The 15,384-nt window shown below is 41.8% G+C and overlaps 1 protein-coding gene across 3 annotated transcripts in view; it reads left to right on the top strand.

Annotated features, from left to right (window-relative positions):
* LOC131231900 (cytochrome P450 709B1-like) overlaps positions 1 to 14,563 on the top strand; it is a 94,933-nt gene extending 80,370 nt beyond the window's left edge. For 2 of the 3 annotated variants that reach the window (XM_058228259.1, XM_058228262.1), the window contains exons 2-5: positions 10,268 to 10,491; positions 12,337 to 12,587; positions 12,977 to 13,367; positions 13,914 to 14,563. In XM_058228259.1, coding sequence (XP_058084242.1) covers positions 10,268 to 10,491; positions 12,337 to 12,587; positions 12,977 to 13,367; positions 13,914 to 14,345 — 1,298 coding nt within the window. In that variant the 3' untranslated portion in view covers positions 14,346 to 14,563. Of the gene's footprint in view, positions 1 to 7,381; positions 7,686 to 10,267; positions 10,492 to 12,336; positions 12,588 to 12,976; positions 13,368 to 13,913 lie in introns of those variants that run through there. The other variant, XM_058228261.1, reaches the window with a different exon arrangement.
* The last annotated feature ends 821 nt before the right edge of the window (positions 14,564 to 15,384 follow it).

Below are 15,384 nucleotides of genomic sequence, written 5' to 3'. Positions count from 1 at the left end.
GATACGAGGAATGAGTCATGCGTTATAGACTTGGGTGCTTCGTTTCATGCCATTTCATGTAAGGAAATTCTGTATAATTATGTATCGGTGACTTCAGAAGAGTCTACTTGAGTGATGATGAGTCGTGCAGTATTGTTGGAAAGGGAGACGTTCATGTCAATCAGGAAGACGGAACGACTTTGAAATTGAAGGATGTCAGACATATACCGAGTTTGAAATGGAACTTGATCTCAATAGGGCAGTTGGCCGATACCGAATATGTGACGACCTTCACTAGTGATTCCTGGAAGATCACAAAAGGTGTCTTGGTGATATGTCGAAGCAAAAAGAAATGTACTTTGTACGTGACTTCAGGATCGTATAGTTCACTCGCAGTCACATCAACTGGAGTGAATGAGCAGTTATGGCATCAGAGATTGGTACATATGAGTGAGAAAGGGATGAAAGTGCTATTGTCAAAAGGGAAGCTACCAGTGTCTATCTGCAGGTCTGATTGGAAGCCATCGTCCCAGCGTGGTAGAGCCTCCGCAGCATCTGTCTTTTCGGCCCTAGGCTGTCTCCCCGCTGGCCCGTGTTCCCTCGATTAGTCAGGGTGCTCGCCTCCATGTGGCCAGTGTGGAGAGCCTAGATCACTTGCTTTGCACGGGGTCAACTGCCATTGATATGTGGTCCCATTTCCACCAGATTTTTGATGTCCCTATTATCTCATCTCACACAATTCAGCAGCGTATTATCTTTTGGTCGGCGAGGGCCTCCTCTTCATCGCGTGTCAAGTTATTGCTCGGCTTTACCCCTGCGATCATTTCATGGGAGTTATGGATCAGTCATAATGCTTCTCGCTTCGATGGAATTAGAATGTCAGCCCGTCAGGTCATTGCTCGGGTGATGGGCTGGCTGTGGGGAATTGGAAACTCGTTGCCTGCCACAAAATCGCCCTCTTTCATGGAGTCAGCTATAACCAATGCCTTGCATCTTTGTGCCGGTAGCATTAGCCCTACTGGCAAACCTCTTCTTGTCAAATGGCTTTGTCCTCCATTGGGGTGGGTCAAGCTCAATGTTGATGGCTCCTCTCAAGGTAATCCGGAAGATAGTGGCGAAGGGCGAGTTTGTAGGGATTCCCAGGGCCACCTAATCTTTGCTTTTCATAGGTATTATGGGACCGCTACGAACACGACAGCTGAAGCTCAAGCCATGTTGGACGGGATCATCCTCTGCGGCTGTCTGGGTCTCACGAACATCGTAGTGGAATCGGACTCGAAGATAGTTGTGGAAGCCGCAACCAACCCTGCTGGCCACTACCTGTGGAACATTTGGTACAGCATTGGGACCATGCACCAACTAAGCAGGGCCCTGACCCTTTCTTTCGTGCACATTTATCGCGAGGGCAATGCGGTGGCAGATGCATTAGCCAGAACGGCTTCTAAAGGCTGCACCAATTCTCTCTCTCTCTCTCCCTTGGAGCTGCCCAAGCGCATTAGGGGTTGTCTTGTCCTGGATAGGGCCGGCCTGGGAGCGTTGCGAGTCTAATGCGTGGTGTTTGGACAGGCAGCTCTTTGGTCTTTCCTCGCATTTCTTAAGGCATCTTTTCTGTTTTTTCCTATCTTGTCCTGTCCCTGCGCTGGTATATGATAGGCTGCCTCCCAAGCTTTTTGTTGGGGGCGGTTCAGAGGGCTGCACAGGCTTCTGAGATTATCAATGAATCGTATGCATTGCCTATTTTTCTATAATTAAAGAAAAAGAAAAAAAAAAGAAGCTACCAGGGTTAAAGTCTATTGACTTGGAATTCTGCAAGGACTGCGTGTATGGCAAGTAAAAGAGGGTAAGTTTTAAGAAGACAGGACGCGCTCCAAAGACACATCTGTTGGAGCATGTACACATTGATGTGTGGGGACCGGCACAGGTATTATCTCTTGGTGGCTCATATTATTTTATTTCCTTTATTGATGATGCTAGTAGAAAACTGTGGATTTATTTCTTAAAGCACAAATTTGATATATTTGATGTATTTAAGAAGTAGAAAGTAATAGTAGAAATGAGACAAAAAACAGTAAAATGTCTTAGATCTAATAATAGGGGAGAATACTATGATAAGATATTTGAGGAGTATTGTGCAGCAAATGGAATCAAACATTAGAAAACGATTCTAGGAACACCGCAGCAGAATGGTGTGGCTAAGCCTATTAACAGTACCATCCTTGAGCGCGCCAGGAGCATGAGGCTACATGCAGGGTTGCCGAAGACGTTTTAGGTAGATACTATGAATACTACCACATATCTCATCAATAGAAGTCCATCAACACCAATGGATGGTGAGCTACCAGAAGAAACATGGACTGGGAAAGAAGTGAACCTTGCACATCTCAGAGTGTTCAGTTGCACTTCATACGTTCACATTGATGTAGAGCACAGAAACACGTTAGATGCGAAGTCCAGGAGGTGCACGTTTATAGGCTACGGGCAGCATGATTTTGGTTACAGTTTTTGGAATACAGAAAACAGGAAAATCATCAAAAGCAAAGATGTAGTCTTCAATGAAAAAGTGATGCATAAGAACAATGTGCAGGAAAATAAGGCCGAGGAGAAAGAATTCGTAGAGTTGGAAGAGTTAACGGACACGGGTGTTACAGCGTCGCAGGATGATCATGCACGGGAGCATTATGAAGTAAAGCCACAGACACCGGTTGTGAGGAGGTCTACTCGGGAGAGGAGACCCACGGTCCAATACTCACCCTTCTTATATTATCTACTGTTAACAGATAATGGTGAACCAGAGTATTTTGAAGAGGCATTACAGTTAGATACACGAGTTAAGTGGGAGCAGGCCATGGATGATGAGATGGACTCTCTTGAGTCTAATTGTACATGGAAGCTAGTCACTCTACCCAAGGGTAAGAAAGCTCTTCATAACAAGTGGGTTTACAGACTAAAAGAAGAGCACGATGGTTTGAAATGACACAAGGCCAGACTGCTTGTGAAAGGGTTTCAATAAAAGGCAGGTATCGATTTCACTGAAATATTTTTACCGGTAGTGAAAATGTCTACGATTCGCATGGTCTTGAGTATAGTGGCTATAGAGGACTTACATCTACAGCAACTAGATGTTAAGACGGCCTTTCTTCATAGAGACCTTGAAATATATATATATATATATATATATATATGCATTAGCCGACAGGATACGTGGCACCAAGAAAGGAGAATAAGGTGTGTAGACTGAAGAAAAGTCTATATGGCCTGAAGCAGGCCCTAAGGAAGTGGTACAAGAAGTTCGACAGTTTTATGTTGGGAAACGGTTACAGGAAATGTCATGCAGACCACTGTTACTATTTGAAGAAGTTTGATACGTCATAAATCATCCTTCTTCTGTACGGTGATGATATGCTTGTGGCCGGTTCAAGTATGAAGGACATCGCAAATCTCAAAAGACAACTGTCTAGAGAATTTGCTATGAAGGATTTGTCACAAGGATGAGGATAAAACTTAACAGGAAAAACAAGAAACTGGTTTTGTCACAAGTAGAGTACATATTCAAGGTACTTGATCGATTCAATATGGGAGGTACAAAACTGGTTAGCACTCCATTAGCCAACCTCTTCAAACTATCTAAAGAGCAAGGTGCAAAGATGTAGGAGGAACGGGACTACATGACTAAAGTCTCATACGCGTCAGCTATTGGGAGTCTCATGTATGCTATGGTGAGCACGAGACCAGACATTTCTCAAACAGTAGGAGTTGTTAGCAGGTTCATGAACAACCCTAGGAAGGAACATTGGAAAGCTGTAAAGTGGATTCTTAGATACCTAGTAGGTACTAAGGATGTAGGGTTGTGCTATGGTGAATCGAAAATGAAGCTACAAGGCTACGTGAATTCAGATTTGGCATGAGATATCGATAGCAGAAGAAACACTAAAGGTTATATCTTTACTCTGGGTAGTGCTGCAGTCAGTTGGGTCTCTCAGTTACAAAAGATAGTATCTATCAGTACAACGGAAGCAAAATATATTGCAACTACAGAAGCGTGTAAGGAGATGGTGTAGATGCAAGGTTTCATGAAAGAGTTAGGTAAGAAGCAAGCAGATTGCAAGATATATAGTGACAGTCAGAGTGCAATACACTTGGCTAAGAATTCAGTTTTTCATTGAAGGACCAAGCATATTGACATCGATATCACTTCATACGTTCGTTACTAAGATGGATCGATTGCTCTAGAGAAGATTCATACAAGTGAGAATCCTACAAATATGCTGACCAAGGCGGTCATACTGGAGAAGCTGAAGCTCTGTTCAGCTTTGATTGGTCTTTAGGTTTGAAGACGGGGAGGTGGTGTACTCCGGATGAAGAAGTACAGAGAAAACTCCTGATTGGTCTTCAAGTTTATGGCAATCTATCTCCAAGTGGAAGATTGTTAATATGTGGAGCCACATCTAGGTGGCCGCTCGACCAGTCGAATGCCCTACTCGACCAGTCCACTCGACCAGTCGTGGACTGGCTCGACTCAAAGTCCAGCGAGCATCGATTTTTTCGTTCCGCGGTACTCGACTGGTTGAGGCCCATGCTCGACCAGTCGAGGTTACACAGATTCGTTTCCGGATTTAATGCGGACTGCGGACTTTTGAGTCAGTTTTTACAGAGGTACGAAAGGAGAGTTGCCTAAACTATAAATAGGAGTCCCTATTCTAGGCATCATGAGAGTTATTCTAAGGTGTGGGCAAAGGGTTTTCTCTGTACTTCAAAGGGAGAAGTTAGTATATTATCTTGTAATCTTTGTTTTTCTTCATAGTGGAAGTTTACATCCGTGGTTTTTTACCCTTGTTGGGATTTTTCCATGTATATCTTGTCTTATGGTTTGTTTGAAATGCTTTGATTCTTTTTCTGGTTTATATTTCTTCTTGTTTATCATTTTTGGGTGAGATCGGAGATTGAATCTCAGTTCACTGCATTGTTAGCGTGCTGCGCAACACGTTACGGGGCCATTGTGATATATGTGTGTTTTATCCAAGCTGTTAGACCATGATCAAAAAAGGAGGCAGATTTGAGGCACAAGTGGACCAAGTAAAGAAGTAGTGGTGACAATGACCCTCACATTGAAACCTTCATGAGGCCCACAGTGATGTTTGTTTGCCATATAATATGTTACATTAACCTAGATGAAGGGAAAACATAAGCATCAGCTTGATCCAAAACATCTGTGGCCCCCAAGAGGTTTTTAGAAGTGGGTATTCAATCCCCACTATTTCGTTTGCTATGGCCCACTTGAGCATTCAACCTGCCTCCTTTCTGGGTTCATCACGTAAAATGATTTGTCAGAATGGATGGACGGTGGGGCCAAAACACATACATCACAACGGGCCCACAAAGCCCCTCACAAGACTATCGATGATCTCTAGCTAGGTCCCGGCAGGGGTTTAGCATACCCAGTTTCTGCCCATATAGTGGAGGAAAGGCCAAAGATTCAATGGCTAGGATCTTTCAATTTGGGAGAATGGTCCATCCATGATGGGGGCAAAGATTTTAGGAAGATGGACCATCTATGATGGGGCCATCAGATGAGGAAGCGGATTGGCTAGTGTACCACACACCAGGTATATAGCTGGTGTAGGTATGGCGAAGACGAACGCTGACGCTCCATGAGCTCCGAGTTGTACGAACGGTTCAAAGGAGATCAAAGTCACATGGGCCCCACAGTGATGTATTTATTATATCCACACTGTTCATCCATTTTTCAAGATCATTTTAGAACATTATCCAAAAAATGAATCATATCCAAAGATCAACTGGACCACACCACAAATAGCAGTGGGATAATGACTTTCACTGTTAAAAATTTCTTAGGCCCACCATAACGTTTATTTTCCATCCAATATGTTCATAAGGTCACAAAGACCTAGATGAATAAGAAAGACAAATTTCATATTGATCCAAAACTTCTGTAACCCCTAAAATGGTTTCAATGGTAGATGTTCAATCACCCACTGCTTTTTGCAGTATGGTCCACTTGATAGTTAGATCAGTCTTATTTTTTGTTTCAAGACTTAATAAGAACTCACAAAATGGATGGACGGCTTGGATATAACACATACCTCATTATTAAACCCACATAACTTGCTGACCTACATACACCAGCTATGTAGTTGATGTGTGGTACACCTGCCAATCCGCTTCCATCAGATGAGTGATTTCGATAGGAAGCGGATTGCATACTGAGTAATCCGGAGTAAACTCTGTGGAGTTGACCGTGATTTATGTATTTTATCCACTCTGTTCATCCATTTTAACAGATAATTTTAGGATTGAGACTAAAAACGAATTATATACGAACCTCAAATGGGCCACACCATAGGAAAAAGTGTGAATTGAACATCTACCGTTGAAAATTTATTGGAGGCCACGGAAGTTTTGAATCAAGCTTGTATTTGTGTTTTCCCTTCATCCAGGTCTGTGTGATGTATTGTGTTTTCCCTTCATCCTGTGTGATCTTTTGAACAGGTTGGATGAGAATTAAATCACTGTGGGCCCTATAAAGGTTTTAACGGTGGAAGTCATTATTCCAACTGTTTCCTATGATATGGTCCACTTGATATTTGGGTATGCATGAATTTTGGTCTCAACTCCTAAAATAAGATGGAAAATCGGATGTACAACATGGATAGATCAGATACATTCACAGTGGGCCCAACAGAGCTTACACAGTACGACGAGAGCGTACTGAGTAACTCAGTACGCAGTCCGATTTCGTTTCGATAGAACCAAGGAAGGAAGTTACCAACAGTATTCGGGACGCGGACTTCATCCTGCACTGTAAATCTAGGTGGGGCCACATTGACGTTTTTGAGAAATCCACGCCGCCTATTATTTACGTGACATCATTTTAGAGCATGGGACCAAAAATAAGCCGGATCCAATACTCAAGTGGACCCAAAACGTGAGGATTCAACGTACACAGTTGAAATATTCGTGGGGCCACGTAAGCTTTGAATAAGGATAATAATTTTGTTATCAGTTCATCCCATTAGTAATGTCGTTATGAACGGTATGATGGCATTTAAACAACACTGTCGACCACAGGGAGGTTTCAACGGTAGAAATTTCCCTACCCACCTTTTCCTTTAGTGTGGCCCACTTGATTCTTTCATCATTCTCAATTTTGATTTCAACTGCTAAATTTATCTCGTAAAACGTATGGACGGGGTAGATTTCTCACAAACATCACGGTGGGCCCCATGTAAGTTTACCGCGCAGGAACTTCCTGCCAAAAGGCTTCCCAGGAAATCCGCGTCCCAGGATTCGCAATTCTCTCTCTCTCCGTGTGTCTCTCTCTTACCAATCCACGCATTTGCGTACCTCACCACCTTCCTGAGCTCCTACAAATAATCACCTCTCTCTCTCTCTCTCTCTCTCTCTCTCTCTCTCTCTCTCGCTCATGGACATGCTTTGGGTGACTTTGGTAGTGCTTGCACTACTCCCAGTTTGGAAGGTCTTCCAAAAGCTTGCATGGAGGCCTTATGCCTTGACAAGATGGTTTGAGAAACAAGGGATAACAGGCCCACGTTACTTTTTCATATCAGGCTCTTTTGAAGAAATAAAGGACCTAAAGAAGGTTGCAAGCGAGAAGGTTCTGGACACTCACACACAAGACATCATCCCCAAGATCCTGCCTCACTACTGCAAATGGCTCTCACTGCATGGTCACTTTCTTCTCCCTTCTCTTCTCTAACTATTTTTCCTTGATCCTTACATGTGTCCCACAGCTTCCTCCATCCAGGCCATCCAAATCGTGAGGTGCATCGTAGATGGAGCATAGCTCAAATATCACAATGACCATCCCAACCTAACCATCCAATTGGTGGGTTTTAAATGAATGGTTAAATATAAGATAGGGAGTGGTCAATATACAACCATAAAAACCAGATTGGTGATTTGGATGGTCTGGATTGTCGTACAAGTATATATATCATCTTTTACGGCGGATGACAGCACCATTTTTGAAATGGTGATGAAATGTCCCAGGGACTCGGAATCGGCAGTGATCCCTCCCATACTGATTGGTGCTGGAAAAAGTTACGTGGGCCCCACCATGATGTAATTGTTTTATCTATACCGTCCATTCATTTTTCCATGTCATTTTAGGACATGATCTCATTACTGAGTCAGATGCAAATCTCAGATGGGGTCCACCTGAGGTTTAGCTCTGACTCAGTTTTCGGATCATGCCCTAAGATGAGCTGGAAATGGATAGATGGCATGGATAAGACACATACATCATGGTTGGGCCCACAGAGTTTTCCCAGCACTGGCCAGTACCGAGCAGGGACTGGAAACGGATAGATGGCATGGATAAGACACATACATCATGGTTGGGCCACAGAGTTTTTCCAGCACCGGCCAGTACCGAGCAGGGACTGGAAATGGACAGATGGCATGGATAAGACACAGACATCATGGTTGGGCCCACAGAGTTTTTCCAGCACCGGCCAGTACCGAGCAGGGATCACTAGGCGCTACCGAAGTGGAGTGCCTGCATGCATAAGCTATGATCCAGTTGGCGCATTTCCAACCTTATTCCCGAGCAAGTTCGTAAATAGTGTGGCCAGGTGGCCCACCAAGATCAACAAATCTGTTGATAGGAGGAATGAACCCTGGATTGCATGAAAAATGTACAGGAAGTGTGTCATAGTACTGCCATTATCACAAAGGTTTCATTGAAATTTGAATGGATGTAATTAGAGGTGGGCATCGAGTCGAGTCGGATCAGATTGGGTCCAACTTGGTTTGATCCGATTTTTCCAAGAACTTGACCCAAACTCAATTCGATCCGGAACCGAATCCAGCAGGACTGACTCGATCTGATCTGAATCCTTGCTGGCCTGACCCAAACTGAGTCCGATTCAGTTAGGGAAACCGAACTGAGTCGAATTGAGTTGAGTCTGTCCAGTCGAGCTGAATCAAGATTAGCAGAGAGAGGAAGAGAGAAGGAGAGGTGGGAAAGAAGGAGAGAAAGGAGGAGAGAGAGAGAGAGAGAGAGAGAGAGAGAGAGAGAGAGAGATGGGTGGGTGTGGCGCCGTTCGAGCAGAGAAAGAGAAGGGAGGGATTAGGGTTTCATTCAGGTGAGGCGTGTAGTAAAACAATGAAAATAAAAAGTATTACTTATATAGTACCCGACCGAATCGAATCGAATCAGATCGAATCAGCCCGGATTGATCACGATCCGAACTCGATCTGATGTACGATCGGATCTGAGTGGTCCTACTCGAACCGCATTGATCTAGGCCTTTGATTCGGTTCGGATCGGGTTAGATCCGCCGAATCAGGTCGGATCCGCTGCATCTGGTCGGATTCTACCGAGCTCTAGCTGTAATCACCTAATTAGCTTGATATAGGGCCATCTACAAGCCGCGCCAAACCACTTCTATCCAATTTGCATAGTAGGCTGTATTGTATCATGTTTGTATCATGTTCCTTTATGGTTTTGTTGTTGTTGATGCCTTCAATTTGTGAGCAATAAAGCCTATCAATGCCATCGAGCAGATTTCGATGCCATCGAACAAGTGTTCGATATCATCAGAAAAATCTGAAAAGTCTATGTTTTCTTTCTGGAACGTTTTGATAATTTCTCGATGCCATCGAAGGAGTTCGATGTTATCAACAGACTGTCGATGTCATCGAAGGATTTCGATGTTATCAACAGACTGTCGATGCCATTGAATTGCCATCAAACACATGCGCAAAATTAGGTAAGTGCGGGTTTGTTTTTTATTTCGATTGTGATTCTCATAAAAGCTATATATATGTGTATAATTAGGATTTCGGAAGCAAGAGAGGTGTTCTAATTTTTCTAAATTCATTCCTAAGGGTTTCAAGGATATAGCTTGGCTTGTGAGGAAGATTGAATGTGTGTTCGAATCAGAAATCTCTCTCTTATAATTTTTGCTTTCATAGTGGATCATTATTGTTTTGTGCCGTGGTTTTTTTCCGTAAATATTTTTTCACATAAAATTCAGATTGTTCTTGTTTAGACTTGGTTGTGTGAATGCGTGTACTTTACTTGATTTGTCTAAGTGTTTCTATGGTTCTCAAAAAAAATATGAACTGCATTTTAACCTTTCCAACAAATGGAGACACATTAATCGTGCCGGTCGGACCAAAAAGAATTTGAGTGGCTTTTCATTGTCATCCATATTGCACTAAGCTATTTTATTATTATTATTATTATTATTATTATTATTATAAACATGATGCTACTTTGTAAACTGTATGGTGGGTTGAACAGGAGAAACGTTCCTGTATTGGTTTGGGACCCAGCCACGTATATGCATAACCGAGCCAGAGCTGGCCAAGGAAGTGTTATCAATCAAGTTCGGTTTCTACCCCAAGTCCAAGGCTCGCCCTCCCTTAGCTGCCACTCTGGGCAAGGGTTTGGTTTTCGTCAATGGTCTTGATTGGGTCAGGCATCGGAGGATTGTCAGCCCAGCTTTCAATGTCGACAAAATCAAGGTGCGATACCCACTTATTTATTTCTAATCCAAGCCGTTCTTCAATTGGGCCATCTCGTGCATGTGCTGTGGCCTGAAAATCAGGACAGCCTTGTCGAGCTGCATCTAATGAAATCAAGCATTGGAATGAACCCTGCCCAAGTGGACCGTGATCTATTCAAATTATGGGCCTAAACCATCCACTCTTGGCCCATTTTCTACTGTATTCACAAGAATTCAAAATTGTTGGCAAAAGTAAAAAATGGTCATACCATACAAATTTCAGGCCCTTACTTGAATGGGGCCATGTGCAATCAACGGTCCACCCCTCTTATCAAATCCACTGTGATCTCAACCCACCTATGAATCCGATTGTGAAGGCCTGAAAGCCCATACCACCCCATCCGATTGTGAAGGCCTGAAAGCTCATACCACCCTAGCCCGGTCTATCTAAAATTGTTAGGCTAAGCATTTTACTAGTGGGCCCAAGCCATTGTCGGCCAAATTATCCAAGCACAAGATGGGCTGGTGACGCAGGGATGGATGTGATGAGGTCAAGCACCATCTCTTCAAGGGAAAATTACTCTGAATCCACCGACTTTCTTTAGACCCCCCCCACCCCCCCCACAGAGATTCCTCAAATCCACGAGGGAAAATAGAAATAAGTTATAAGAAATTTGAAAATTAATTGATTGATGATAAAAATGATTGTACAATCCTATAAATAATGATATCAAATCTAGGAATAAGTTTCAAAATTAATTGATTGATGATAAAAATGAATTTACAATCCTTTAAATAATGATATCAAATCTAGGAATAAGTTTCAGAATCAAACTCCAACTCAAACTCTCTAAAAACGTGACTTATAGTTTACTATTTATAGATGGTCATGATTTCTACTAGACTTCATTGTTTTTGGTCAAAATCCTAAATTTTCTAAGCCCTTTTTCATGTTGGGCAAGACACCTAACGAAGGATCAAGAGTTATGATAGAACTTAAACGAAATTAAAATGGACTTTTGATGATCTAATGGAATCTCGCAAATTGGGCGTGCGCAACCCGGCGTAGCAGAGTTGGTTGGCAAAAATAGCTTCTCCTACCCAAACTTATATATTGTACATCGAATATCTCATTCCAGTTTGCGAGATATGCCTGCATTAGTGTTCCGACAGTCCTAATCACTTCCGCCTCCAATCCGGCCTTCTCTACATCAGCCGGCTTGTAGATGGGTCCTCAACTGATGGGTCAGAGCAGGACATGGCTTAGTTCCGGGCTCTCTCACATGCTATCCTAATTGTGTTGCATGTATTTGGACTCAGTCAAATCTGAGTCAGTTCGACGCCACAAGTCAGTAGTGCAAAACTGCATATAGGCCAGACTTGGATGAGTCACTCCTCACTGAGGCGAGTCGTGACTCAACTCAGTATTGACCATGTCCATCCGAGTCACTGAGTCAAAAAAAAAGACATAGTATTTACAGTAACCACAATGTGACATAGATACAAACAGCCCCACCATATTCATGAACGCCACCATGTTTATTGATTACTTAGGGCCATGTTTGGATGCACAAGTGAATTTGACTTGCAAACGTTACAAAAACTAGTGATTTTGAATTATACTTAATTAGAAATTGCAATTCAACAGTGCATCCAAACGTACACTAAGTGTTGGGCATGTGACTGTTCAGATGTCAAACATGATGATGCCAAAGTAATAGCAGCAATCTCATAATTATTACATGTCCATCAATCTTTCATAAGACGGAATTTTCCCCAAGAGTACAGAACATTGAATGTGCATATGTTGTTTTGATTCTTGTACTAAAATGAACTTCTTATCTGCGGCATCGGGTTTTGAAAGGTGATGACAAAGAGAATGGCAGCTTGCATATTATCAGTGCTCGATGGGTGGCAAGAGCAGGCAATTCAAACCGAGGAGAAGTATAAAGAAATGGATATAAGTGAAGAATTTCTACAGCTTACTGCAGATATACTCACCCAAACTGCTTTTGGAAGTAGTTACATGGAAGGGAAGGAAGTCTTTGAAGTTCAAAAGGAGCTTATACAACGTGCAGCAGCTTCTCTTCATGATGTCTTCTTCCCCGGCTGCCAGTAATTACATCACTTCGAAACTCTTTTTCCTAGTTCAAATCTGTATTTTAAAAACAACTTGCAATGAAACGACGATCATGGTTTCATACATGCCACCTCTTAGGAAACCAATATAGCAGCCACCTCTTAGGAAACCAATATAGCAGATTGTGCCATTGAAATGGGATGGTCCATGTGATGAAATTTTGAAGTATCAAATGAATATTTGGTTGAACTGTCTGGTATGAACCACCGTACGTTTTAAGATCTCTAAGTGTTTGGGGTGGCACAATTAAGAAACCCAATTGGGAGGATTATCCTTTTTTTTTTGCCTTGAATGACCATGGATCAGCTCGGTTTTAGAAGAAATTTTCATGATATTTCTGATATGTATCTACTTTTATTTGCAGATATATTCCTACTAGTTGGAATGTTCAAACGTGGAAACTAAAGAGAAGGGCAAGGAATACTCTTAAGCGTATCATAGAGAAAAAACTGAATTCAGATGATGGAAGACACTCAGAGTACTCTAGCTATGGGGATGACCTACTTGGATTCTTGCTGGGAATACCGATGGCCAAATCCAGTAGAAAGCAAGGCGGTCAGCTGGACATGGATGAGATAATAGATGAGTGCAAGACATTCTTCTTTGGGGGCCATGACACTGTATCTCATTTACTATCTTGGACTACGTTATTGTTGAGCTTACACAATGAGTGGCAGGAGAAACTCAGAGAAGAAGTGTTGAGGGAATGTGGGATGGAAATCCCAGATGCCGACAAGCTCAGCAAGCTGAAATTGGTAAGAAAAACAATCTTTGCACAATGTAATCAATTAAAAATCAATTCAAAAAGAAGGATCCTATCCTATCCAATCCTGAAACATATCCTACAATATCACCATACCTAATAAATGGACTCTTTGATGTCACCAAATGAAATACATACTATTTATAGGGAATAATGTTAGAAGGACACTAAATGCTTTTATTTAACAAAAACAGAGAGAGGTTGTCAAGAATAAACCTTATTTCTTTTTCTATATTAATCAGCCAACCTAAGTCTGTAAAGTGAGTTAACTCGAAATGTGGAATGTTGAGTCATTTGACCGAGTTTGGAGTCAACAAGTTTGAGAACCATGATTACATACAAGGGAAATCTTTCAGATTTCCTCCATGTACCTTGATTTTTAAGATTTATAATACCAGTGAAATTTACAAATAATAATCTATCTTTTCTTCTGCATCAAGAACAAATGAATGAAGACTAATATCTATATAATTCACTTATTATAAACTTAAGATGATGGTTTTATTTTGCATTAATAACGACTGTGAATATTTTGTAGGTGAACATGGTTCTTCTAGAAACCCTGAGGCTATATCCCCCAGTAGCCATAATGACAAGAATGGCTTCTAGAGATATGAAGTTGGGAGATATTTCGATCCCAAAGGACATTGAAATATCAATTCCAGTGCCTATGATTCATAGGAACAAGAAGTACTGGGGCGAGGATGCAGACGAGTTCAAACCCATGAGATTTGTGGATGGGATTGCGAGAGCAGCGAAGCATCCGAATGCTTTATTGGCATTCTCAACTGGCCCAAGAGTATGCATTGGGCAGACCTTTGCCATGATTGAAACGAAGATGGTGATTGCCATGATCCTTCAGAGGTTTACTTTCACCCTCTCTCCTCAATATAAGCATTCGCCAATAATCAAAATCACCCTGCAACCACAGTTTGGCCTTCCCGTCATTCTACAACCTCTTCATGGGTAAAATAGATATGTATGTTTTTTAAGTATTACAAAATCTTCAATCTATAAGGCGGGCTACCTTTCATGTTAATGACTGTTATAGTATTTTTCCTTATGTATACATACATTGCCGTATATTTGAGTATATTAGTGGTCATGTGGAGCACAATATCCTTAGAAAGAATGTTCCATATTTTCTGATTTTATTTTATTTACTGAGGATTTATCTTTTGTAGCTCATTATCATTATAAATTAATAAATGGATTTTGATCAAAATGGCCTCGTGCCCCGTGGTATGACCAAATGCTTCAAATGGAAAACTTTTCTAAAATATTCATTTCAGGATCAAAAGTTGAAACATAAAAAATAAAATAAAAATAAAAATACAGAGAGAAGAAGAAGAAGAAGAAGAAGAAGAATGAAAGCCTTGAGCGCCGCGACAGTCATGCAATGAATGCGGCAGGAGCTGCGTATTTGCGGATTTTTTTTTTTTTTTGCAAAGTTCCTACTTTGGGAACTTATTTGAGGACTAACCTGATATTTGCGAGAAATCCATCCTAATCCAAATCCAAGACTTACCTGGGCCATACAAGAGGGAAAAATAGGGAAAGAAATGCTTACCATTGAAACCGAGAAAAGAAATTGAGCCCACTTGAGTGTTTCATCTTTCTCATTTTTTGTCTCGTATCCTAAAATGAGCTTGCAAAATAGATGGACATGGTGGATTTCTCACAAACATCACAGTGGACCCCACATGTTGCTATGGCTAGAAACTTCCTGCAAATGCTTTTGCACAGTTGAAATCCGCATCCACCAGGCAAGCGGATTGCATCCTACTCCCACCCATCTACAGCAAAGAATGCCACAACTTTTTGGGGCCCACTGTGATGTATCTGTTTATCCACGCCATCCATCCCTTTTCTCGGATAATTTCAAGGTATGAGCCCAAAAATGATGCTAATCTAAAACGTAAGTGGACCACACAACAAGAAACAATGGGGATTGAATGCTTACCGTTGAAAATTTCCTTGGGCCACATAAGTTTTGGATCAAACTGTTA

Source organism: Magnolia sinica, chromosome 17, assembly GCF_029962835.1.
Source record: "Magnolia sinica isolate HGM2019 chromosome 17, MsV1, whole genome shotgun sequence".
Classification (NCBI taxonomy): Eukaryota; Viridiplantae; Streptophyta; class Magnoliopsida; order Magnoliales; family Magnoliaceae; genus Magnolia; species Magnolia sinica.
This window is presented reverse-complemented; position numbering and strand designations above follow the sequence as displayed.